The sequence below is a fragment of the Cucurbita moschata genome, unplaced genomic scaffold (assembly GCF_002738365.1).
Source record: "Cucurbita moschata cultivar Rifu unplaced genomic scaffold, Cmos_1.0 Cmo_Scf00012, whole genome shotgun sequence".
In the NCBI taxonomy this organism is placed as follows: Eukaryota; Viridiplantae; Streptophyta; class Magnoliopsida; order Cucurbitales; family Cucurbitaceae; genus Cucurbita; species Cucurbita moschata.
The window spans coordinates 2,956,475-2,983,070 of NW_019268528.1; the positions used below are offsets into that span (position 1 = coordinate 2,956,475).

A 26,596-nucleotide genomic window follows, 5' to 3' on the forward strand; every position below is an offset into this window, starting at 1 on the left:
TTTTTTTTTTTTTTTTTTTTGGTGTGGAATTAAATGTAAATATAATATCATTAAAATTTTCATTCTTTAAAAAAAATCCTTTTATGGAAATATGTTTTTTAATGAAAAAAAATTACCAAACAAAATTTTAATATATTTTTATTTCTTATAAAAAAAATATATAAAAATCAAATCTTGACAATTTATCATTTTGATTTTTCTTGAGTTTTTGTGTTGAAAAGTTTCCTTTAGAAAATTTCAAATTAAAGACTTTATTTACCTATGAACCTAATATTAATATATACACATAAATCAAAGTATTTAGGAAAAACGTTTAAGAGATTTATTACATTGCCTAAAATAATAATTACAAAATTAAAAAACAAACAAAATCGACACAACTAACCCATAAAATCAAATATGTCACGATTTGGAATCATATTTTATAAACTTTGTTTTTAACGTACATGAATGCTCGAGCCAACCTGCCTAACTTTATAATATTTGGGTATTAACACAATTGGTAAGATATTAAATCTTAGAAATGTTACTGCCATAGAAAAACCGTTTGAATACTAAGAAAACTCGTAGGATATTAAATTAACCCTGAAACATTTGGGTGTCAACGAAATTAGTAGGAAATTAAATCTTGGGTAGGTAGCCGTCGTAGATGAATCATTTGAATGCTAAGAAAACTCTTAGGGTATTAAATCGACCTTGCATGTAACAATCCAAGCTCACCGCTAGCAGATATTGTCCTCTTTGGCTTTCCCTTTCAGGGTTCCCTTCAAAGTTTTTAAAACGTGTCTACTAGGAAGAGATTTCCACACCCTTATAAACAATGTTTTGTTTCCCTCTCTAACTGATGTGGGATCTCACAATTCACCCACTTTAGGGCCCAGTGTCTGGCTTTGATACCATTTGTAATTGTCAAAACTCACCGATAGCAGATATTGTTCCCTTTGGGCTTCCTTCAAGGTTTTTAAAACACTTACACTAGAAAGAGGTTTTCACACCCTTAATTCCCGACTCCAATCGATGTGAGATCTTACAATCCACGCCTCTTCGAGGCCCAACGTTCTCGCTGGCACTCGTTCCTTTCTCCAATAGATGTGGGATCTTACGTTGCAACATTTGGGTGTCAACAAAACTTGTAGGATATTAAATTCTAGGTAGATGACCGTCATAGAAGAATCATTTGTATGCTAAGAATTCTCGTAGGGTACTCAATCAACTCTACAACATTTGGGTGTCAACAAAACTCGTAAAATATTAAATCTTAGATAAGTGGCTGCCATAAATGAATCATTTGAATTCTTAGAAAACTCGTGAGATATTAACTGATCCTACAATGTTCGAGTGTCAATGAAATTTGTAGGTTATTGAACTCTAGGTATATGATTGCCAGAAGAGAATTATTTGAATGCTAAGAAAACTCGTACGATCTAAACCAACCCTACAACATTAGGGTATCAACGAAACTCGTAAAATATTAAATCTTAAAGAGCTGACTACTACATTAAAAAAAACGTACTTTTTAAGATCAACGTGAGAAAGACATGAAAGAGGAAGGACGTGTCCCATACCTATGGGACACGTCGTAAGAGAAGTGTTTGAGGTATGAGCTTTAATGGATTCTAATTTTCAATATAATAAAATAAATTTCACGACACGTGGAGAAATATGATTAGCTGGACTTTTGATTTGTTTAATGAAAATACAAAGTAGAATGAAATTGTAAGGTCGTGTTTGGAAACGGTCGTTGTGATTGTAAATTTATATTATAAAATATTTAGAAACTGGAAAGTCAATTGATGTGCTGGCAGTTTGCCAACAACCAAATCTTTTTTTTTTTTAATTAATATATCTAATAAAATTTTAATATTATGTCATATATGTTTTTTAATATTTTAATTTTATATTTAATAGATATTTCTTAAAAGCCTAAAATCTTATTACACATAAAATTCAATATTAAATATTAAATCTAATAAATTAGTTAATTTTTTAAAAATTGATTAGGTCAAAAATTAATAAATCACAAAATTAAAATTTAACAATTTTTTTTAGTGTCTTTATATATATTTATATTTTTATATTACTAAAAAATTTATTAAAAAATATGTGATTGAAAACAAAACATGTTAGAAAGAACCTCGTATTGGTTTGTGGGAGAGAAATAAGTAACGTGATAATGTCACAGAGGGTGCAATGTGTGTGTATGTGCCCTTTTTGTCGTATAAAATAATTGACTAATTATCATATTACAGCTTTTACGAGATCAAGTAGAGGGATGCGATGAACTAACGAGAAATTATTTTGCGTTAGGACTTGATTAAGGTGAGAAAAATTAAAAATTCGGGAGGGTTTGTGCAAATAGGAGATTATATACGTAGAAAAGAAACGAGTTTTTCGAGATTAGGGTTTTTAAATAACACTTGATTAAAAATCACGAATAAAAAAAAAAACACCCCGACACATATGCCTAAGGCTAATGCTCCATGTGGGCGCATTCCGAACGTGGTCGAGAATCCTCATTTAAATAGAGAACGAGAGAGTAGAGAGAAATTTCTGACCTTAATTAGAAGTCAAAGATAGACATTATATTCATCCTCCTGTCTTCAACTTTATTTTATATATATATATATATACGCGCTACCTTTATATTTCTTTCTTTACTCAGTTAGTAAGTAAATATATATATTATTTTATATTTTTAAATATTATTATTGAATTTATATCAATAAACATATTTTTTTAAAAAAGTATATAATAAAAAGATAAAAGAAAAAATCTCGAAGATTGAAATATATTTCTCGTCCCGATCTCGGGTTAAAATATTAAAATATTGTGTTGTTTAATTGAAATATTAAAAACATTGGTGTCCTCCGACGTTGTACAGACACATAATGTCTGAAAAATGAAATAAATAAAAGAGACAACCTTAATCATTTGAACCTTTTCCTCATCGTGACGGCAAGATTGATGCAAAATGGCAAATATTCTATATTTACATATTTCATACGCTATTTCTTATTAAAATGCTATTTTAGTAACACATAAACATTATGTTATAAAGAAAATTGACATTACCTTCATTTTCGCATGCCCGTTGTTACAGTCATGCTCGTCCAAGGCGTGTTGCCCATGACAAGCCTAACCCTTTATATCTTTTTGTTTTACTTTTGTATTTCTAGAAAGTATGACGTTTCAGAAATATCATGTCTAGGCCTGTCAGACATGAAATGCCTCTGAATGTTCTATAGGGGGATAGGACTAGTTATCAAACTTCTCCCTACCTAAGGTTATATACTGTGAGCCGTTGTTATTTCTCTCTTGCTTGCTTATATAACATCTCTTTCAAAAATCTCTCTCTACCCTCGTTTTCTAAAACCTTCTCTTAAAATCGAGGTAAGAGGCTCGAGCATATGTCGCTTGACTGTAGGCGACGCAAGAACGAATTGGCTTAGCTCACTTGTCGTTGGAAAGTGAGTGCCGCACAATTGCGAGTCCGCTGCCATCAAAAGTGCGATTGTGATACTCGTTACCGTCCATCGTTACCAATCATCAACGATCGTTACTAGCTGTTGACAACCGCCACCTCTCACTACTGGCAACCAACAACGATCATCATCGACAATTATTGTCACTATCGTCTGATAAAGAATCAACTCAAGGGAAATCTCCGATACCAAATAATAAGGAATCATTACAAGAAAAATAAGATTTGGATTACTTTGTTGATCAAATACCTCAATATAAGAACACTTATTTGAGATTCAAATCACTTCACAAGCAAGATTGATCATGTCTAGTTTGAATGATTCTAAACATGCAATCTAAACTACATAAATCGACTTTATAATAAAGCTCGTAATTTTACCTGGGTCATTTACCAGAGTAATAATTTTCATATTTTATGACCATAATTAGTCACTAGGTACACGTAGTCTTCAAATATATTAATAAAAAATATCATAACTCTAAATTATCATCCAACCAAAATTTGTTACCATTGAAGAATAAATGAAACTTGATTTTCTTAAGGTGACATGAATTGCAACATCTTGTAATAATTTAAACAACATTTTCTCCATATCTTCCTTGAAATTTATCGGTTCATATCATTGTCACTGACTACCAACGCCCATCACTGACATCTACCACTACGACTACTACCAGTCACCTCTAACAACCACCACAACCGCAAATCGACTACTACCGCTCACGATTAGCAACCATCGTCATATGGTTCCAATAGCAAAATTACGGTCACGTCACTACCACCAACGACTCAATCGAGCCTACTATAAATTTGAAGCTAGGGTTGTAGTAACCACCCGAACATTTTTTGTAACGACCAAAGCAAACGGACCCGTATGTTAAGGGTAAATTAAGTAGGGTTGGACGGACACCAACTAATCTTATTATTCTCCATATACTTTACGAGTCAACTTTATCCATTGCACACGTTATTCTAATTTTTCCTTTTCTATCCCCACACTTCTTATATATTCCTTAATTAACCCCATATCTTCTTTTATTTATTTAATTCCCACCCTTTTTATTTACTCATTTTAATTTGGTTTAATTTTGTTGTTTATTATAGAATGAAATTAAATAATTATTTTACGAAGGTAAATTAATATCAAATTTTTTATTTTGTGGAATTTAATGCCTTTTAAATATATTAATATACTTATTAGAAAAAAAGAATGGAAAATAGAGAGGTAGAACGAGCAGAGATGTCTATATCTCCACCGTCCATTGAGCATAGATGTCCACATATCCACCGTCGATTTCAATCTCCATTTTTATCTTTTCATTTAAAAAATTTAAAATATTGTAATAAAATCTAATAATCTTGAATTTCCAAAATTAAAATTTTCGATTTATATAATAAATTTATCTTTTAAGTCTTAATTTTGAAAGGGAGAGGGAATAATATCATCTCCGTTTCCTAGTCATTTTAGCTGATAAAAAAAAAATCTCACCCTTCTATGACCACCAATTACTATCTTCCACGTGTCCTATTTCTCCCTTGGATATATATAAAATCCCCCTGTGACGCAAGCCCCATCACCGCCCGCTTCAATTCCTCTCCATGTCCGTCTTGATTATTGTCCTCTGAAAACCATGCGCCGGAAGCCTTGTTTCGCCGGCCTCCTCCTCTCCTGCGCCGTTTTTTTCATCTTCTCCTTTCAAATATCCCGTAAGGCCTTCTTCTCCGGCGGCGATCTCCCGTCCCTCTCTTCCGATAAGCTTCTCCCTTCTCGGTCGACGAATTCCGTCGCTCATTACGCTATCCATGAAGCTAATTTAGCTCATCGGAATCGCCAACTCTCCTCCGTTCTCCGTTCTATCCCCACGCTTTCGATTCTTCTCCCCGATTGGGAGATTCTTCTGATTTCTTCAATTCATACGCCGCTTTCTTCCCCGGATTCTCTCCGGGATTTCCTCTGTTTGTTTCATAATAACGCTACTTCACCGGCGAATTTCTCTGGTATTTTGGATTTTACTGGTCGTGCTAAGTTTAAATGTCGTATGCCGCCGTCAGTCCGTCGTCTCCGGCCGTTTTTTCAACCGCTGCTCACTAAATCGCCGAAGAACGAGTTATCTTCTTCTTCATCTTCTCCGGCGATGGAATTGATGAGATGGACTTTTCTAGCTTACGAATCTTTGGAAACAGAGGACGACGTCGTTCTGTTTGTCAAAGGCGTAAACCATCGCCGAGGGATTAATCGACCGCCGAGTGATTTGAAATGCGTGTTCGGCGATGGCGATGACGCCATTAGAACCGCCGTTACGAGCTCTGAGCAGGAGGTTTTCCGATGCTGTCATCCGAATTTAACAACGCGAGATGATTACAACAAGATGAAAATCACTCTGGAAATTTTCGATTCGAAAGGGAAAAGCATCCTCGTGCCGTCCGTCGCGTATTATTCGCCGCGCTACGGCGGCGCTTCACTCGAGGCGAAATCGATGATTTGTGCTTGTACGATGGTGTACAATGTCGGAAAGTTCTTGAAGGAGTGGGTGATTTACTACTCGAGCATCGGCGTTGAGAAGTTCATACTGTACGACAATGGCAGCGACGATGAAATTTCAGAGATCGTGAAGGAATTGAAATTGGAAGGATATATCATCGAGATCGTGTTCTGGATTTGGCCTAAAACACAGGAGGCTGGATTTTCTCACAGCGCGGAGTATTCGAAGAAATCGTGCAAATGGATGATGATCGTCGATATCGACGAATTCGTCTTCTCTCCGTCGTGGTTGAATTCATTGGAACCATCGAAGAACATGTTGAAATCGCTAATTCCACCGGAGAATAACGGAATCGGAATGATCACGATTATGTGCAACGATTACGGGCCGTCGGATCGAATCTCACATCCGGCGGAGGGAGTAACGCAGGGCTACAATTGCAGGATTAAAGCAGAGGAGAGGCACAAATCGATTGTGTTATTGGAGGCGGTGGATCCGTCGCTGTTGAATGTGATTCACCATTTTCGACTGAGGAAGGAGTTCCGGTGGAGGAAGATGAAGTCGTCGGAGGCGGTGGTGAATCACTACAAGTACCAGGCGTGGCCGGAGTTTCGGATGAAGTTCCGTCGGCGCGTGTCGACGTACGTGGTGGATTGGAAGGATCCGGCTAATCCGACATCGAAAGATAGGGCACCGGGCCTCGGAAACACTGCCGTGGAGCCGCCGGACTGGGCGAGGAAGTTCTGTGAGGTTAGGGATGATCGGTTGAGGTTGCTGACGCGGCGGTGGTTTGGGTTTCAGACGGCGGAGGGGTATAGAATGGCATGGCAGTGATTATGACGTTGGCCGTAGATTTTTTGAGCTTATTGATTTTGTGTATATTCTTAAGGTTACCAAATACAGTTATTAGAAAAAAAGATTTTGATGATTTTTTTCCATTTTTGAAATTTTAATTAAAAAAATACAAATTTTCTCGGTTAGGTATGCAGTCTAACCCTGTTTAGTGACATATGATATGTGGTAAAAACCGGCAGTAATTATGATGACGTGTTACAGCGTTAAATACTATCCTATATGTCTGTAAAATTCCACAATAGTTGGAGAGAGAAACAAAACTCAAGACGAGGTTGGAGAGAGAAACGAAACATTTTTATAAGATTGTAGAAATCTATCAATAACAGATGCATTTTAAAGTCGTGAGGCTAATGACAATAAGTAACGAGTGTTTGCTAACCACACTAAGTAGCGAGCTAAAAAGTTGACAGTGATATACAACTAATCAAAACGAACAATATCTGCCAATAGTAAGCGACTTGAGCTATTACAAATAATTTTTTTAATACTCTGTCTCACAAATATTCTTAAACTTTGTATTTTATCTTAAAATATCTTTTAAACTTTTAAAAATTTAATAGTATTTTTATTATAAAGTACAAAATTTAAGGATAAAGGATATATATATATATATTGTTAAATGAGTAGTAAATGGTGTCTTCGAGAGTATCAAGCTCTCTAATGGCGCATATAATTGAGAGGCACGTCGAGTTGTAGTGGTTGCTAAAATTCATGTGGCGAACTTGAATATGAGCTTTTAGAGTCAAACGAGGTGGTAGATAGTAAATTTAACTCAGGCTATTTTAACCCGTTGGTTCTTGGATGAAATAGTCCAAAAGTAAAATTGTGAACGCATCACAATCACGTTATTTATGGCAGAGGACTTGCGATTGTGCGACACTCACTTCCCAGCAAGAAGTGAGTTAAGCTAATTCATTCTTGCGTCACCTACAGCCAAGTGATGTATGCTCGAGCCTCTATCCCCGGTTCAAGAAGAAAGTTTTAGAAAACGGGGGCAGAGAGATTTCGAAAGAGAGTTTTGAAATCAAGATTTGAGAGATTGAAATTAGTGTTATATGATGGAAGCAAAAAGACGACAACAATAACTTACAGCCTATAACTATCCGGATGGGAGACAGTTTGTGCCATAGTCTCTTAGGTTGCAATGCCACTATCAACCGTACAAGGAGGTCTTGCCTTTACCTGAAGAAATAAGAATAGCACATGACTTGAGTATTTTAATGACCCCCAACCCTCACGTACGAGTATGGACCCCATATCAGTACATATTCCTACGGCGGCTATCCTAAGCAGGTAATTGGATGTGTATTTACTATTCTACACACGAACCACACGTACGAGTATGGACCCCTGGTCGGTTCGTACACCTCCTACACATCATTTCATAATCGTTCGAATATATGAGCATATGACATGTGGAAGCCATGGATACGTATCATCAAACACCATATAATTATAACCAAACTGATAGTAAGGCCACTTACTTAGTTGGCCTTAACCGATGTTTTCCTAAACTCGAGTACGTTCGCTTTTTCGTCCCTCGAAATTGCTCAAAGTATCACTGGTTGTCATCTCCTAGTAGAATGTCCAATCTCATTTCATTAATAACTCAAATTCCTTCGACTCAATTTAACTTAAATCAAGAAATTGAACATTATACTGACCTTTATTACCTTAATCAAGGTCAATTTCAGCTTTAAAATGGTCGGATCGGTGAAAAATGGACAAATTCCCTTTACCGAGCCAAGGGAGTGCTTTTCGGCTGTAGGTGTGACACACGGTGCAACGAGGCGATGACGTGTGTGCAAGTCGAGTCGGGTCAAGGCGCAAGTTGCTGCAAGTACACGAGTTGCGGGCCGTGAGGTTGGGCTGTTGTAGGTGTTTGAGCTAGAATTCCTTACGATTTTCCTTCTGATTTTTTCTCTCGCCTCCTGACATCGTTTCAACGGCTTTTCCATCGTCGTTTTTCTTTGGATTTAAGTCGTCTCGCCTTCTAACTACCACCACTTCACGATGAACGCGTTGATACGTTAATACAACTTAAGAAAAAAAAAATTATCTTAAATAATTATTTCATATTTAAATTTTTTAATACTTCATATGGTACAAAAAGGATTAAAAAAGAAAAAAAAGGATTATTTTTTTCCTACTACTTTTTACGATAAGCCTTCCGCCATTCTCCCTCTTACTTACGGTCAACCACCCCTCCCTGTCCCTCATCCTCTCTCTCTCTCTCTCTCTCTCTCTCTCTCTCTCTCGTGGAAGCTCCTGTTGCTTGCCCCAATCACAGCCCAATTCCGCCATCGAATCACACTCTAACCTGAGAAATCTCTCAATTCCACCTCCCCCGACGAATATTTAACTCCAATCCTTCTCCCTCTTTCATGGATGACAGCCAATTACCCTGTAATGGAGTCCACTTTGGTCAACGAGCCCCCCTGGATTGTTCTTCCGCGAAATTAGCCTTCTCCTGATTCTTCCTCGCTGGAAGGAATCGCAACGGTCTTGTGAATTTTTAATGTGCTTGTTTTGTTCCTTCCCCTGCCACGCGTGATCACGATTGAGTAGGGCGTAGCCATTGCAGGTTTGATTTTCGCTTTCGTTTTGTTTAATCCTGATATTTTACTTTCATGTTGTTGTGTTTGTTGAGATTAGGGTTGATTTTGAGGTTTTCTTTACTCCATTTGGATTTCTCGTGGCTACTGTGCAGTCAATCTTGTGGTGGCTCTGTTTCTCAGGGCTTGAGTTGTAGATCGGATGGCTGAGAGTTGGGATGGAAGTTATGATGACTCTGGAAGCTTTTCAGATGAGAGCGGTTTTTACGCGAGATTGCATATTGAGCCTATTTACGATTCGTTTTTGTGCCCTTTAACGAAGAAAGTAATGCGGGATCCTGTTACTATAGAAAGTGGGCAAACTTTTGAACGTGCGGCCATTGAGATGTGGTTCAACGAATGCAGGGAGAGTAGAAGGAAGCCAATCTGTCCAATGACACTAAAAGAATTAAGAACCACGGATCTGAATCCCAGTATTGCTCTGCGAAATACTATTGAAGAGTGGACTGCGAGGAATGAAGCTGTTCAGCTAGATATGGCTCGTAAGTCACTTAACTTGGGAAGTCCAGAAAAAGAAACATTGGGATCTTTGAAGTATGTTCAACATGTCTGCCAAAAGGGTTTGTCGAGGCACATCGCACGAAATGCGGGGTTAATACCTATGATTGTTAGCTTGTTGAAGAGCACCAGTCGAAGAGTTCAGTTTAGAGCTTTGGAAACGCTTAAAATTGTGGTGCAAGAAGACAATGAGTGTAAGGTTGTCATTTGCGGGTTAGATTTCCTTAGTGTGTCGAGCTAGCTAAGTTATGCTTGTGGACTTTTTGTGAACCACTTGTTTCATTTGGCAGGAAATGTTAGCTGAAGGTGACACTCTTCGCACGGTAGTAAAGTTCTTGCGTCATGAGCATTCGAAAGAGAAGGAGGAAGCTGTAGCTTTGCTGTATGAGCTTTCCACGTCCCAAGACTTGTGTGAAAAGATTGGTTCAGTTAATGGGGCTATTCTTATATTAGTTGGAATGTCAAGCAGTAGATCTGAGAACATCACCACAGTTGAAAATGCCGAGAGAACATTAGAGAATCTGGAGACATGTGAGAATAATATTCGACAAATGGCTGAATATGGTAGGCTGAGGCCTCTTCTGACACAGATTCTTGAAGGTGCGTACATGATCTTCAGCATTAGAGTTATTAGTTTTCGTATGGTATTTGCTTCTTTTGAAAAAGGTGAGGAAGAAAACATTCTAAAAAAGCATTTTTCCATGTTTCTGTTCAATACTTGAACTAATTTCTAATGAACAACATGTGCTTAAATGCATGCCAAACCCTGTCCTGCAATATCCTTGTTGTTCTAAGTTATATTTGAATACACATTAGAATGTGCATGTAAAGCCTGTAATGAAGCATATTACTGCTGGTTATCTGCTGGACATTCTCACACTTGCCTTAGGGATGTGTCATAGGGATGTGTCGGTGCTTCCTAGACCACCCTATAGGAAATATTTTACCGAATGCTGTACTTCAGCTTTGGCTCGTGTAAAGAATTATGGTACTCTCCTACGAAAACATGCACTCTATTTTGAGCAAAATAGTGGTGTTACTTGTTAGATATGTAACCAATATAGACAGACACATTAGACATGTGGTTTGTAGGTCTCTTTTACTTTTGTTCTTGAAGAAGTTCTTGTAATTTGATTTTAAAGATACGTGGACATGTACGATACTTGTTTAGTGGAGATTGATAACAACCGTATGTCTGGAAAAGTGGAGTTTTGGAGACCAATTGAAGAAAAGTTTTCAAGGACATTGGGAAATTGGAAAAAATTGTGCCCTTCTAAGAGTGCTTTAACCTTGTCTACCTTAGTCCCGGAAAGCTTGCCAACTTAATGTGTGTAAGTGTTCCTGATGGCAAGGAAGGATGTGTATTATCCTTACTAAAGAAGATAAGGGAATTTCTTTGAATGGCAGCCGAGGTTGAGGATTATTGGGAGGGAGTCTCACATTGGCTAATTTAGGGAATGATCATGGATTTATAAGTAAGGAATACATCTCCATTGGTATGAGGTCTTTTGGGGAAACCCAAAACAAAACCATGAGAGCTTATTCTCAAAGTGGACAATATCATACTATTGTGGAGAGTTGTGATTCCTAACATGGTATCTGAGCCATGCCCTTAATTTAGCCATATCAATAGAATTCTCAAGTGTCGAACAAAGGAATTGCTAGCCTCGAAGGTGTAGTTAAAAATGGCTCATGTGTCGAACAAAGGGTGTACTTTGTTTGAGGGCTTTAGCTCAGAGAAAGGAGTCGAGCCTCGATTAAAGAGGGGCTGTTTGAGGGCTATATAGACCTTAGAGGAGGCTTTATGTGTACTTTGTTCGAGGGAAGGATTGTTGAGAATTGTTGGGAGATAATTGGTTAATTTAGGGAATGATCATGGGTTTATAAGTAAGGAATACATCTCCGTTGGTGTGAGGCTTTTTGGGGCAGCCCGAATCAAAGCCATGAGAGCTTATGCTCAAAGTGGACGATATCATACTATTGTACAGAGTCGTAATTCCTAACATCAAGCCATGAGAATTAAGTTACCTGGTTCGTAGTTTCATAACCACTCGAGTAAGGAGGCTTGGGCATTGGTAATTTGAGAAAAAGGAATCTAGCGTTACCGATAAAATGGTTGAGTTCTATGGAATTAAAGTAATAGTAAACGTAGAGGACGTTTGGTATGTTGGTTGGAAAACCTATATTCCTGTAGTTTAATATTAACAAATTTGGATTATGACAAAACAAGAGAACACCTTGAGGCAATATTGGATTCAGTTCAAGATGATTACTGCTTCTTTCTCGAAGCTCTTTGATATTGAGTTGGTGGGGAGCTTCATTAAAGGGCTGAAAGCAAAAAATCAGGTATGTGGTTATGGACTAGGTGCTATTTTGATGCAAATTCAGTGACCAGTGGTCTACTCCTATGATGTTCTTTAATAGCAAGCCCAACAAATATCCATTTATTAAATGGAATTGATAGCTAGGGTGTTCGCAGTATAGAAATGTAGTCAATGTCATTGAGAAGGAAATTCTTATGTAGTTTTTTTGCACAAATCAGCGAAGTCTACAAATCTGTTGGTTAGTGTTGATCATCATAGGTGGCTAACAAAATTACTTTGGTATGATTTTGAAATCCAATATAGGCTCAACCTCTCCCCCCACCCTCCCACGGCCGACCGTGCCACAGTCATCATTGCTGATAACCTATTCGTCAACTAGAATGTCCCCGCTTTACCCTAACTTAGTCTGCCAAGTCACCAATAGCAGCCAAAAAGCTTTCCTCCGGAATAGAAAACAAATTTATTGCAGTGGAGTTTGGCAAATGGTATAACTGAGAGTGGTGAAAATTACAGAGACGCATTGGAAAATATATTTCTATGTTTCTGTTGAAGAGGTGCTGGGGGTATGGATCACAGACGCAATTGCAGGCCTCCTTCATACCCCTCGGTTACATAAGTGTTATAAGAACGACATTTTGCAACGATCGTTTCTTTGGATTAAAAAAACGATGAATAAGAGAGGTAACTTTGTTGAGGTCACTAATATCTTTGATGTTGGGGGAAAGAACAACATTGTAGTTCCAGCAGGTCTGGACCACCTTAAAGGTTGGGAAGCCTTTCACCAGCTTCTTTCAGAATTTTAATGGAAAAATGTGGACGGAACAAGGAGCCTCAAACACGGGTTTGAAAAACGGAACTTCATATATCAAAGATTGCTTTTGACATGTTAACCAATTGAGTCTAAGAACCCTTATAAATGCTTTGGATATGCAAACCCCTAGTTCACAAATGCTAAACCCCCGAGAATTTGATCTAATAACCTTATTCAAGAATAAGACCTTTAGATCTAAAATTTTCAAAAATCTAAAACGATAAGGAATCACCCCATGTGAAAGTAAGACTCGGATTACCTTGTTGATCAAATATCTCAAGGTGAGAAAACTTCTTTGAGATTTGAATTACTCAACAAGCAAGATCGATCACATCATTCTTGAATGATTCTAAACATGCAACCTAAACTATATAGAATTGTAAAGAAACTTAGCCGTTGGCTAAAAGAAAGCACAAATGCTCTTTTCACTACATTTTCTAGGCCAGCTTTACAAATACAACATACATGACTTTATATAGCCTCAAAATAAACTCTTGTTCTTGCGTGAGACATTTCAAGAGTTGTAACATTCATTCTTTATGTTCATAATTTTTCACCCTGTAAATGTAACCTTAGTTTAAATAACAAGTCTTAAAATACAATAATGAAACACCATAACTCTAGATTATCAATTTGTAACCATCTAAGAATAAATGAAACTCATTTTCCTTGAAGTTCATATTGCATGATTGACATGTCTTGGTTACTATTATTCTCCATTTCTTTAAAAGGATTCATCCTCGAATCTATTTGTGAAACTTTGCTGCAAAAATAAGTTTAAGAAACACAAAAAACTTCACAACACTCTCTCGTACTCAAGAAAACTTAGGCCACTCTGTTTGCACTCATTTACACAAGAAAACTTTGGATTGATTATAAGCTTAATAAATAAAAATAAATGAAAAATAAATTGAAAAAAAAACACAAAGGAAATATAGATCCGATCTTAAGCCGAAAGCTTTGATACCAAATGATATAGTGACCCTAGGCAATTGAATTTAAGAACTCTTGTAAACGCTTTGGATATGCAAATCCCTAGTTCACAAATGCTAAAACTCCCCGATCAATTTCATTTCATTCTAATGATTGTAACTCTTGAGAATTTAAACTATCAACCTTATTAAAGAATCAAACTTTCAGATCTAAAATATCTCAAGACTTCAAAACAATAAAGAATTATCCCAAAGGAAAGTAAGATCTGGATTACCTTATTGATCAAATATCTCAATGTAAGAAAACTTTTTTGAGATTCGAATCACTCCACAAGTAAAATCGACCATGTCAAGCTTGAACGATTCCAAACAATTAATCTAAGCTACATAAAATTGCAAAAAACTTAGCCCTTGACTAATAGGAAGCACAAGTGCTGTTTTTACCATATTTTCCATGTCTACTTTACAAAGACAACATACATGGCTTTATATAGCCTCAAACTAAAATCCTTGACCTTCCATGATGCATCTCAAGATTTGTAACATTCATATTTTATGACCATAATTAGCCACTATATAAATGTAACCTTAGAGTAAATAAAAAGTCTTAAAATACATTAATAAAATACCATAACTCTAGATTATCATTCAAGGAAGATCGGCTTCATTATTTTGGGTGCAATATGAACTTAATTTTGGGTGGATGATAATCTAAAGTTGTGATGTTTCATTATTGTACTTTTAAGACTTTTTACTTACTCTAAGGTTAATTTATTTAGTGGCTAATTATGGTCATAAAGTATGAATGTTACCACTCTTGAAATTCCTCATGGAAGATCAAGAGTTTTATTTTGAGACTATATAAAGCTAGGTATGCTATCTTTATTAAGTAGACTTCAAAAATGTAGTAAAAAGAGCATTTGTGCTTTCTTTTAGCCAAGAGATAAGTATCTTTGTAATTCTATGTAGTATGTTGCATGTTTAGAATCATGCAAATTTGACATGATCGATTTTGCTTGTGGAGTGATTAGAATATCAAAGAACTTTTCTTGCCATGAGATATTTGATCAACAAGGTAATTCGGATCTTACTTTTTCCGGGGGTGATTCCTTATCATTTTGAGGTTCTTAGATATTTTAGATCTGAAGGTCTTATTTTTTAATAAGATTGTTAGATCAAATTCCAAGAGTTGCAAACATTTGGAATAAAATCAAATTGATTTTGGGGTTTTAACATTTATGAACTTGGAGTTTGCATAGCCAAAGCGTTTATGAGGGTTCTTAGATTTAACTGGTTAGAGTTACCATATCAAAAGCAATCTTTGATATTCTTAAAAAGATCCACACTCCATAAATTAAAAAGAATATTCCTAAATTTTAACCATCCCTCATATGACAAGACCGCATTCTGTTTTCCATAAAGTTGAGCGTCCCATGCTCCCATTGGTTGCCACTAGGGACCAAGCAAAGTTAAAACTAGAGAGCAATGTGCGGACATTCTCACCAAGACTCTAGCAAAGGTTAAATTTGCAGACATGCGAGAGTTTCTCGAAGTGAAAAATCTTGATCAAAGTCAAGCTTACACAGGAGAACGTGAGTTAATAAGCTTGACTTAGCAAAAAAAGTTATTAACTTAGAGAAATTTTAGGATAATTGTTTAGGAGTTATTAACTTGAATAAGTTTAGGAAAATGATTAGTCTTTTGTTAAGGAGAATTGTTAGTAGTTGCTAACTTGTGGAGAAAGTTTAGGAAACATCCTTCTCCACTCTAAATACTCATGAGGTGTATGCTCATTTCACACCAACAAAGAGAATTAAAAGTCATAAGTGTTTAGCTACTCTATTCAAAAGCTCTCCCCTTATTCTTCTTGCTTCAGCTGTTTGTTTCGACATATTTCGATTGTGGGCTACATCTAAGCATCTTGAATAGCATACCTATTTACCTTTTTTTGCTCCAAATGGTTCTGATCAAGATGATTAAAGAAATGGGGAAAGTGATGAGGGACTGTGTGTGGAGTGGTGGTAATTATAAGCCGGGAAACAATCTCATCAAATAGAAGACCACTTCACTGCCATCGGTGTACGAGGGGCTCGGAGTTGGCTCTCTTCAGCAACGGAAGGCCTTCCTTCTGCTTAAATGACTATGGAGATTCAACCGTGGAAGGGACACTCCTTGGAGAAGTCTTATGGTTGCTTTCTGTGGGTGTGATTCTGCTGGTAGACATTCAACCATGAAAGGGAGGTTCTTTGGAGAAGAGTGATTGCGTCTATCTTTGGGCGTGATTCTGGTGGTCGGATGACCTAAGAGCTTAAAAGGAATTTTGGTGGCTGACCTTGGGCCACTATATGCCAACACTGAGATGTGTTTTTCAGTTTGTCAAAATTTTTTATAGGCAATGGCAGAAGTATTATTTTTGACTGGGAATTCGAGAACTGGGCAGCCTCCTGTGTTAAACTTGAAAGTATACAGCTAAGCAGAGGGGAGGACAAAATCAAATGAATACTGGAGCCACGTGGCTCTCTCTTGGAAATCAGCCTTTCTGTCCCTTACCCAGCCTAAATCAGTTAAAGTTTTCTTGTGGACAGTTATGTATAGGGACATAAATACTATTGATAGTGTGAGATCCCACATTGGTTAGAGAGAGGAACAAAACATTGCTTATAAGGGTGTGGAAACCTCTCCCTAGCAAATACGTTTGAAAACTGTGAGGCTGACGATGATACGTAATGAGCCAAAGCAAACAATATCTGCTAGCGGTGGGCTTGGGCTGTTATAAATGGTATCAGAGCCAGTTACTGGACGGTGTGCCACCGAGGACGCTGGGCCTCCAAGGAGGGTGGATTGTGAGATCCCACATTGGTTGGAGAGGGGAACGAAGCATTCCTTATAAGGGTGTAGAAACTTGTCCCTGACAGACGTGTTTTAAAATCATGAGACTGATGACGATACGTAACGGGCCAAAGCAAACAGTATCTGTTAGGGGTAGGCTTGGGCTGTTACAGAAGGTTTCCCTCCTGGCGTTCCTCCTCCTCTTGTTGCTGTCTGTATTCTCAGGGGGCAGAAACCATTGATTATTCGTTGCTTCATTGTCCTTTTATGGCTAACGAGTGGTCTTTGATTTTGAATTGATCGAACTTTCAAGTCTTCTCTTAGATGTTCTTTCTTCTACAATAAATTTTTGTCAATCTACTAAGTGTTATGCCAAATAAGTTTATCATAACATTCACCCATGATGAAGATTAAATGGAAAAATATCAATACTTAAAAGGATTAAATTGGAACTTTTTTAACAGGGACTAAATTGAAAAAATGCTGGAACACTACATGGGAACTAGAAAGTAATAGCATGTATTTCGCATTTATTTTAGATCATTGGTATTATGTCTCTCCCTGCGGTTCCCTTCAAGTATTAGAGTATTCTATTGACTGCTTGGAGATGAACTTCCGTAGTTATGCATAATCCGACTCATTATTCTTTCACATACACAAAGTAGTCTTGCATGTAATAACTCAGACTCTAGTTTCAATCGTTGGAGAAATTTTAAAATTAGGTTGAACGGGTGTTTCAGTCAGCTCATTAAGGAATCCCCAGTTTTTCCTGGGGAGTGTGAGATCCCATATCGGTTGGAGAGGAGAACGAAACATTCCTTATAATGTAGAAACCTCTCCCTAGTAGACGCGTTTTAGAAACTGTGAGGCTGACGGCGATATATAACGAGACAAAACAGACAATATCTGCTAGCGGTGGGTTTGGGCGGTTTCAAATGGTATTAAAGCTAGACACCGGGCGGTGTGCCAGCGAGGACGCTGGGCCCCCAAGGAGGATGGATTGTGAGATCCCATATCGGTTGGAGAGGGGAACAAAACATTCCTTATAATGTGGAAACCTCTCCCTAGTTAAGGGGAACAAAACATTCCTTATAATGTGGAAACCTCTCCCTAGTTAACGCATTTTAAAACCTTGAGGGGAAGCCCGAAAGGGAAATCCCAAAGAGAACAATATTTGCTAGCAGTGGGCTTGACCTTAGGCTGTTACAGAAACTTTGGTGGCAACAGACCAAAAAAAAGAAAAAAAGGGCCGGGAGTATAGTTGTGATACCACAAAAACAGGGTATTTTCATTCATTTCTTGTGTGAAGAGGCAACTTCAGCCTTAGATATAAAAGAAGCAGCGGATTAAACTTTGACTGATGGGAAGAAAATACTGAAATCAGAAACTTAATTAGTCATTTGAGAGATTAAATTTGCTTTTGTTTTATGACATCTGTTGCAATGGAAGTACATTTCTTAATTTTTTCTACATTTTTTTAATAAAGAACTTAATTTATGTATAAAGCATGTGATTGAACTTTTGGATGGGTTTGCAGCAGAGATATCCTCACAGTTTTGAGGAATTCCTTTCATGTTTCCTTTTAAATTACTTCATTCTTCAATGGGATTGTTACAGGCCCCCCAGAAACTAAACATTCTATGGCTGCACATTTGGGCGAGCTAGTTCTAAATAATGACGACAAACTCTTTGTGGCTCAGACCGTGGGGCCGTCGCTAATTAATATCATGAGGAGTGGTGATAAGCAGGCAAAAGAAGCTGCATTAAAAGCCTTGAACCAGATTTCGTCTTTTGAGGCTAGTGCACGAGTTTTGGTACAGCAAGGGATACTGCCACCTCTCGTTCGGGATCTTTTCGCAGTTGGTTCGAACCCACTTCCCATGAAACTAAAAGAAGTATCTGCTACAATTCTTGCCAATATTGTTAGCTCAGGAAGTGATTTCAATTCCATTCCAGTGGAACCTAATAATCAGACCACACTTGTCTCTGAAGCTACTATACATAGCCTGCTACAACTCATTAGCAATACCGGTCCAGCCATTGAATGCAAGCTTCTCCAGGTTCTTGTTGGACTTACGAGTTCTCCTTCAACTATTTCGAGTATTGTTAATGCCATTAGAAGCTCTGGTGCAATAATCAGCTTGGTTCAATTTATCGAGGCCCCACAGCTGGACTTGCGTGTTTCTGCTATAAAGCTCCTCCAGAACATCTCCCCACACTTAAGCCAGGAGCTAGCAGATGCGCTACGTGGTTCGGTTGGCCAGCTGAGCAGTTTATTTAGAATCATAGCTGAAAATACAGGAATCACAGAAGAACAAGCAGCTGCTGTGGGGCTTCTAGCTGATCTCCCTGAAAGGGATTTAGGCCTCTCCCGGCAGATGCTTGATGAAGGAGCTTTTGAGTTGGTCCACCTTAGAATTTTTCAACTCCGCCAAGGGGGGACTAGGGGAGGCCGATTTTTAACACCATTCCTCGAAGGCCTTGTTCGAATTCTTGCGAGGATTACGTTTATACTGGCTGATGAACCTGATGCTGTTGCATTTTGTCGCAACCGCGATCTTGCTGCTTTATTCATCGAACTGCTTCAGTCTAATGGACTTGACAATGTGCAGATGGTTTCAGCCATGGCATTGGAAAATTTATCTTTAGAATCTAAAACTTTGACTCAGTTACCTACACTTCCAGAACCAGGATTTTGTGCCTCAATTTTCCCATGCTTCAGCTCACAACCGGTGCTGACAGGGCTGTGTCCTCTCCACCGGGGTACATGTTCTTTGAAGGAAACTTTTTGTCTTTTGGAAGGTAATGCAGTCGACAAATTGGTAGCCCTTTTAGATCACGCAAGTGAGAAGGTCGTCGAGGCAGCACTTGCAGCACTATCTACTTTGTTGGATGATGGGGTTGACGTCGAGAAGGGCGTGAACATTTTACACAATGTAGATGGGGTTCAGCCTATATTTAACGTGTTGTTTGAAAACCGCTCAGAGAATCTGATGAGACGGGCAGTTTGGACAGCCGAGAGGCTGTTGCGCAACGACGACATCGCTATCGAATTCTCGAACAATCCAAACGTGAATACAGCACTTGTCGATGCCTTCCAGCATGGTGACTACAAAACAAGGCAAATCGCTGAGCGTGCCTTGAGACATGTTGATAAGTTACCCAACTTCTCCAATATATTTCCTAATCCTGGTACGTAGGGATTACCTTATCTCTTCTACATATGCTCTTGTTCAATTATTTGTGGTTTCTGTTGCCTTTGCATATGAAATTTTCTTTGTTTCTCTCTTTTCTTCCTTTTTCTTATCATTATTTCTTATTTTGGTTTGAGAGATTCTAGCCTCTTTTAAGTATTTGGAGGTAGATATTGAATGTATAAAGTCTCCAGCTCTTTAGACTTATCAGAAATTTGATTTGTTGAGTGATTCTATAGCCTGTAAGTTCTTTTGTTGTCAATCAAATAAACTAGATATCAAGTTCGGGAAGCAATGTTGGATAAAGGTGGTGTTTTTCTATCTTAATTTTTTTTTTCATTTTCTGGAGGATTGCTTGTTCATGGATTTGTACTTCATTAGATTGAGTTTCTTGATCTGCTTGCCTAAAGTTCAGCGTCGTTACAAGTCCTCGTTCAATAAGCTTAAGGATTAGGGGGACAATGAGTTAACATGATGAACCCACTCGATCCAAAATTCTCAATTTTGAGAGATTTAAGCATATACATGTGCGACTTAGGTTGCCTTATATTGGACATACTCGGTTATCGAGTATTTATGATTAACATTTGAACGTTATAAATACTTTGAAATTTTAACACTCGCCTTCAAGTTGGTTTAAGGATGTTTTTCGAAGTTAGATGGTTGAATTGTTTGATTGAAAGTTCTTTAATGAGTACATCAACAATGTCAGAGGATAAGAAATAGATATTGCACTTACGTTGATCTTTCTCTTATATAACGTTAAGCAATCGATGTATTTTGTTCTATCATGTAAAATTATATCATAAGCTAAAGAGATGATGAGTGTACTATTCAATAAACTGTATAGAGTCTACTTGAAAAACTTCAATGTTTATAATGTTTAATGTTTTTTTTTTATTCGACTACCTTTGTGTATAGTATTACAGTCATGTTTATCTAAGGCATGTTAGTTTATCCTCGTATGCCCATTTCAATTATTTTTACCTTACTTAATAGTAATGTATTTTTTTTAGTTTTTTTATTATTATTATTTATGTATGTCTCCTGGTCACTTCCGATGTTTGATAAGCAATTTATCTTAAAATGTATTATAGGGAGACACTAGTTGCCAATTTTTCGTACTTGAATTATATGCTATCAATTTTATTGTTTTTCCTTATTGCGACAAAGGAAGGAGAGGGTCAGGATCGCGTGAAGTGAAATTGTATCGTATTTCAGTTTATAGAGGTTGGCGAATTACTATGATCTATAGATTTATTAGCCTATAACGTTACTTTTTCGAATTCTTTTCAAAACTTACATAATTTCGTTTTCTAAAATTTGTTTAACATTTTTCTTTATTTATGCTTTTAAAAAGTTGTAATAGACCCAACTAAGTATAATATTAATTGACAAAAAGTTCATTATAGAAGTTCAAAGTTCGAACATATGATATGACTTATTGCTTGATGACATCTAAAATTTTGAGAGAGTAAAAGGCCAAAAATTGATGACAGTATTTACAAATAAATATTTGTAATTGTAGACCTTATACATTGAGAAACAAATCATTTTAAAGTATAACATTTGAATCAATTTACACAATTGACCCAAAACTTTCAATATCATATCTAATCAACTCAGAAATATTTCTCAAATGTCTCCAAAGTCATGTGTTATTTTATGGAAGGTATTTGTTTGTTATTTTTTTCTAAAAAAATATTTATAGAAAAAAATAATTAAATCATTCTAGATGAGATGATCACGATCATGAACACCATGAACCTGACTCTCCAAAGTAAAACCCACCTTATAAAAATAAATAAATTTTTGTGTTCCACCTCACCTTTTACTAGCAATGATATGGAGAATATCTAAATAGCAACATCACTCTCTAAAGTAAAACCCACCTTATAAAAATAAATAAATTTTTGTGTTCCACCTCACCTTTTTACTAGCAATGATATGAAGAATATCTAAATAGCAACATCGTTGAGATGACCACGACAGTTTTGTTGGTAATGAATTTGAGCTTTGAGCTTGGCTAAAATGTTGGGTGAGATAAAATGGAGTTACACCATGAAGTCAACCCCATCAATGGTCTTACAAATGATGAGAGCACCATACCAGCTAGAGAGGAAAGAGATAAAGATTCCAACGAGGAAAATTCGAAAAGCTTTGCAATTGTTGTATAGATGGAGGATAAATCGAGCTCCAATTAATGAAAAATAAAAAGAACAAAAAAACAGTATTGACGATAGATAGAAGAATGAGAGTACTGTTGTAATATAGCTGTAGAAGATAAAAAGTTAAAAATAAATCTCAGCCTCAAATTGAAAAAAAACACCAACCAGTCTAATATAGTCTTCTTAACTAATTTTATTTTACTTTTTAAATAACAAATAATTACATAGAATGAGTAACATTTAGCTTTAGAGCATACATAAAACTACCTTTCTAATGAGAAATAAAATAGATACTTGGTATAAATTAATACATGTATAAACTAATACACTAATGGATGAAATTAAGCATTTAGAATTATGATTAATACAATATGTCAAGTTTGAAATTCATGGTTTAAAGTTAAAATTGATATAACCAATAAAGTCAAAAATGATTTTTTTCAAAATCAATCTAGTAGGTCCAATTTTATCACGCATAACGTGCTGACTATACTCAATTTGACTAATAGTTTCACACATTCTATGTTGGGTGAATCTATATTGTTCGTATAAAAAATTAACGAAGTTAGTTTTAAATACGTAAGCAAAATTATCCTATCACTTTGAATAAGATAATCCTAAACAATGAAGAAGAGAATGGAGAAGAGTATCATCTTCGCCATGGTTGGTTCAGTTTGGCCCCAATAATAATCCATGACAAGATCGATCAATTCAGTTGATTTGACCAAAAACCAATCCAAACCCATATTTCGTTCAACATGCATGACATGTTCATTTGAAAGGAAAAAAAAAACAAAATTTCCTAGAAAACTTTGTTCTATTTCAACAATGAGTGCTAGACCCAACAACAGAAATGAAATGCAGGTTCTTCAGGGTAGAAAAGAAAGAGGACACAAATCCCCAAGAGTTCTTCATGGACTATTTGAGTGAGTTTATTACCCTAAAGCTTGTGTTCATCGAATATCATGAGACAACACCAAATTTACTCAAGAGATATAAAATCAATTACGAGAAGAAAGATGATTTGATTGAAAATTACACAGTAGGGTGCAGCAATATATAATCCTGCATGATTGATGAAGAAACAAAGATGAATTGATCGCGTACAAAAGAAAATTTGATACAAGAAATGGAATGTTACCTTTGGATTGCACCATATATCTTCAACATGAGGAAATTGTTAATTTAGATTTCTTCAATCGCAAGGGAATAAGGCAGATAGATCGAGAGAAAGGACCTTAGAGATGGAGGACTGCCATTGATTTGGTCAAGCAGGAAGAAGCATCCATTTCATGAGATACACGAGTTCTTGAGATGTGATTCCAGTCTGATACTGCGTTGGAGATGTCACATACTGTCAAGAAGTCCAGTACCTGACCGAAGATTTTAAACATTTCGATCCCGAATACCAGGTTTCTATCGGCAACAAATGCAGCGTTCCAGTCCATTGGCGCATCGGGATGCACCGACACCTCTGTCCAGGCAAGGTACGCGAGATCTAACTCCCACAGTTTCCTTACAGCCTTGTTTCTCTGCCCTATTTGTCCATCCCCTTCGCACCAGGAGACAGAAAGCATGAACAGCCGACCATTGGAGGATACAATTTTCGGGTAGTACTCATGAACACGAGGCGGGAATGGAGATGTTTGGATTCCGATCCAAAAGCCTCTTTCGATGTCATAACCTGCAAGTCTGTCTGTCTCAGAATAAACATAGAAGATCCCATTGCAGACAACCCCAGAACATATAACACCGAAATCTACAGGAAGCCTCTGAATTTCTGTCCATTTGTTTGATGAGGAATCATAAATCTCCCCCGACTCTATCGGTTCATCCCAAGATCCTAGACCGCCAATTGCAATAATCACAAACCTACGATGTCCTTTCGCACGAGACTGTTCGCTCTTTTGTCGACTGAACTTATATGACTTCCTATTAGACAACATTGAAGCATCATTGTCTTCCAAAGGATTTCTGGCTTGACGTCTTAACGAGAGCCTGTGAGGATCCTCATAAACATCCAATGAACCACCGGCACGTGATCTCAAATAACGTCTATCTTGCCGATTATGATGGCTCGGAACTACTGAAAATTCTGAGTTAACCTCAGAAGTTCCTAATATAGGCATTGATCTGGCATGCTTCATAGACGCAATTTTCCTCCAAGAATTAGTTAAAGGACTAAACACTAAGACCCCTTTATGTGTTCTGAAGGAGCTCTTATCGACTTTTCCGAAGTTAGCCAAGCTAGAACATCCACCAACGATATATATATCGTCCTGGATACTGGCTAGAGAGAACACAAATCTTCCCTTGAGAATATCAGCATCTATTCTATGCCATTTCTTTAGAGATACATCCAGTGCGTGTATCTCGCCCGAGCAATAACCCTCTTTAACAGCACCAAATAAAAATATCCATGGAGTCTGATATAAACATTCCCGTCTCATCTGTAAAAACCGACGAGTGCTAGTCAAGTATCTCCACTTTTTGCATACAAGGCGAGCATTCATGAGACTCGAAAGTGGTAGCCTCATCAAGCACATTTCCAGAATGTCATCAGGAAGAAAAATATGAACGTCACTGCTCCTCGTAGAGTTCCGAAGTCCGGAATGCTTCGGGCTATGTTTCTTACGAAATCTCTCCTTTACACCATATGAGAAGCAATCCACACCATTTTCTTCAGTACTGAATAATGATTTGTATCCCTTACCTTCCTCACTGGCACTGGATCTTCTTCGACTGCCTGGGTCACCAATTTCCTCACCGGTGTCGGCCCCAACTTTGCAACCTCCACCTCTACCATATAATGTAAGACATCTCAAAGATATTCCCCTTGAAATATCCTCTTCCTCAGCAACACCTTTGTTATTCTTCCTCCTCAATTTCTGGCTCATGCTTCTCATGAGCCTTTTCGACATGCTCAAAACCTCAAACTCTTGATGAAAGTAGTCCAATTCAGCTTGTGTATTGGACAAATTTCCTTCTCCAGATCTTAGCAGTAAAAGTCACTCTTCCCATGACCATACGAACCGAAGTTCGAAACTCATCGTTCGGCACATTTCATTTTCCTATCTAAGATGTGAACTCTAAGAAAAACTGAATTGTCTCACAAGAAACACCGTATAGCCGCTCACAAACAGTACAGTACTATTTCTTTACTCACTTGAAACACCTGCACAATAAACCACGATCAATTGCTAAATAAGTTCATAGAAGAAAGGCAAAAAATTCGATTAACTCCCTAACTTTCAAACAGCCATGTATTCCTGAACTCGCAACCGCATTCACAGACAATATTCAAAAACAGAATCACGGATTCTCTTGTCGTAAATGTTCACTCAACCTCAAAAGACAGAGTAGGACAATTATCGCGATCATAATTCAAAACGCAAAACAAAAACAAAGGAAACTACGATCTGCAAAGACTCAAAAATCCACACAACAAAATCTCGACAGAATTACCAACAGATAGTCAAATATTCTGATCCCGGAAAGAGAAAAAAGAAAAATCTCACTCCAGATCCACAACATTCAGTGGCTACAACAGATTAAAATCATCTGCAAAAAGAATCAAGATTCAAAGCGCTGGAAAACAACAACAACAACAACAACAACAACAAGAACAACACCGACACAATAGAACAATACAAAAACAAAAACAAAAACAAAGAAGAGAAACCGCAATATCCTAGAGAATAACACTGTTTTACACCACATGCGGAAGAAAAGTAGTAACTTACATTACATGAAACGTTGCAAGGAAGAGAAATCCAGGAAGTGAATGAAAGGCAAAGTCAGAAATGGAAAGAAACTAATGAGATTGTGGAAGAAGAGTGAAGGTGCAACAATGGAGGAATTTTGGAGTCAAGGCGAGAAAGAAGGAAAGCATTTGATCTTCCTAAACAAAGCCTAAAGAAGGCGAGGCTATAATCCTGTACGACGACTTTTCTGTACTCCTCAAATTCCATCCCTCCGATTCGACCTAATCCGCGGGCCCCACTGGTTGCCGTGTGGAAATAAATTCAAATAAGAGAGAAAAAAACAAAAGCGTTTTGCTTTTTTTCTTTTTTTATTTATTATTATTAAATGTTTAAATTCCATTTCCGTTTATTTTTATTTTAATCCTCCCGTTTCAAAATTAAAAAAATATTTGAATTTTTAGATTTATTGAAAAAAAAAAAAACATAATTGTTTATTCAATGCTCTCTCTAATGTTTGATTGTTTTTTTTCTCAAGTTTTTATTTAAAATGTTTTTTATTTAATATGTTCATTTTCAATTATTAAAATTTGTTTCCATTAACAAGTTGAATTAGACTGGAGGGTTGTTGTAACGACTCAAGCTCACCACTAGCCCGTGTGGTCATGGACTTTCCCTCAACATTTTTAAAACGTGTCTGCA

At 37.0% G+C, this 26,596-nt stretch overlaps 3 protein-coding genes and 1 long non-coding RNA gene across 6 annotated transcripts in view; 2 read left to right on the forward strand and 2 right to left on the reverse strand.

Annotated features, from left to right (window-relative positions):
• LOC111450333 overlaps window positions 1-16,143 on the reverse strand; it is a 17,406-nt gene extending 1,263 nt beyond the window's left edge. The window contains exons 1-2 of the long non-coding RNA XR_002711790.1: window positions 15,595-16,143; window positions 13,778-13,784 (exon numbers count right to left, since the gene is read on the reverse strand). This is a non-coding gene — a long non-coding RNA (uncharacterized LOC111450333). The remainder of the gene's footprint in view (window positions 1-13,777; window positions 13,785-15,594) is intronic.
• Window positions 5,051-6,936, forward strand: LOC111450330 (glycosyltransferase family 92 protein RCOM_0530710-like). The gene has a single exon (XM_023090400.1). The coding sequence runs from the start codon at window positions 5,116-5,118 to the stop codon at window positions 6,799-6,801; it is 1,686 nt and encodes a 561-aa protein (XP_022946168.1). The 5' UTR covers window positions 5,051-5,115; the 3' UTR covers window positions 6,802-6,936.
• LOC111450328 (U-box domain-containing protein 44-like) lies at window positions 9,010-20,349 on the forward strand. 2 transcript variants are annotated; one of them, XM_023090398.1, is made up of 4 exons: window positions 9,010-9,406; window positions 9,533-10,134; window positions 10,226-10,535; window positions 18,449-20,349. In XM_023090398.1, exons 2-4 carry the CDS (start codon window positions 9,580-9,582, stop codon window positions 20,029-20,031), a joined length of 2,448 nt encoding a protein of 815 aa, XP_022946166.1. In that variant the 5' UTR covers window positions 9,010-9,406; window positions 9,533-9,579; the 3' UTR covers window positions 20,032-20,349. The 2 variants fall into 2 exon arrangements, with proteins under 2 accessions (XP_022946166.1, XP_022946167.1); XM_023090399.1 differs by having other exon boundaries at window positions 9,561-10,134.
• A 2,733-nt stretch (window positions 20,350-23,082) lies between these two features.
• On the reverse strand, window positions 23,083-26,094 carry LOC111450331 (F-box/kelch-repeat protein At5g42350-like). Of its 2 annotated transcripts, XR_002711789.1 has the most exons (3): window positions 25,937-26,094; window positions 23,335-25,368; window positions 23,083-23,258 (listed from the first exon to the last, which is right to left on the reverse strand). XR_002711789.1 is itself a non-coding variant. In XM_023090401.1 (2 exons), the coding sequence occupies exon 2, from the start codon at window positions 25,112-25,114 to the stop codon at window positions 23,432-23,434; it is 1,683 nt and encodes a 560-aa protein (XP_022946169.1). In that variant the 5' UTR covers window positions 25,115-25,368; window positions 25,937-26,094; the 3' UTR covers window positions 23,083-23,431. The 2 variants fall into 2 exon arrangements, 1 of the variants encoding a protein (XP_022946169.1); XM_023090401.1 differs by having other exon boundaries at window positions 23,083-25,368.
• Window positions 26,095-26,596: the final 502 nt, after the last annotated feature.

Bases quoted from the DNA above. Each gene is read 5' to 3' on its own strand.
- LOC111450331 (XM_023090401.1), bottom strand. From the start codon at position 25,114: ATGTCGAAAAGGCTCATGAGAAGCATGAGCCAGAAATTGAGGAGGAAG.
- LOC111450330 (XM_023090400.1), top strand. From the start codon at position 5,116: ATGCGCCGGAAGCCTTGTTTCGCCGGCCTCCTCCTCTCCTGCGCCGTT.
- LOC111450328 (XM_023090398.1), top strand. From the start codon at position 9,580: ATGGCTGAGAGTTGGGATGGAAGTTATGATGACTCTGGAAGCTTTTCA. The intron at 10,135-10,225 runs GTTGTCATTTGC...TTCATTTGGCAG, and splicing joins AAGAAGACAATGAGTGTAAG to GAAATGTTAGCTGAAGGTGA. The intron at 10,536-18,448 runs GTGCGTACATGA...GGATTGTTACAG, and splicing joins TCTGACACAGATTCTTGAAG to GCCCCCCAGAAACTAAACAT.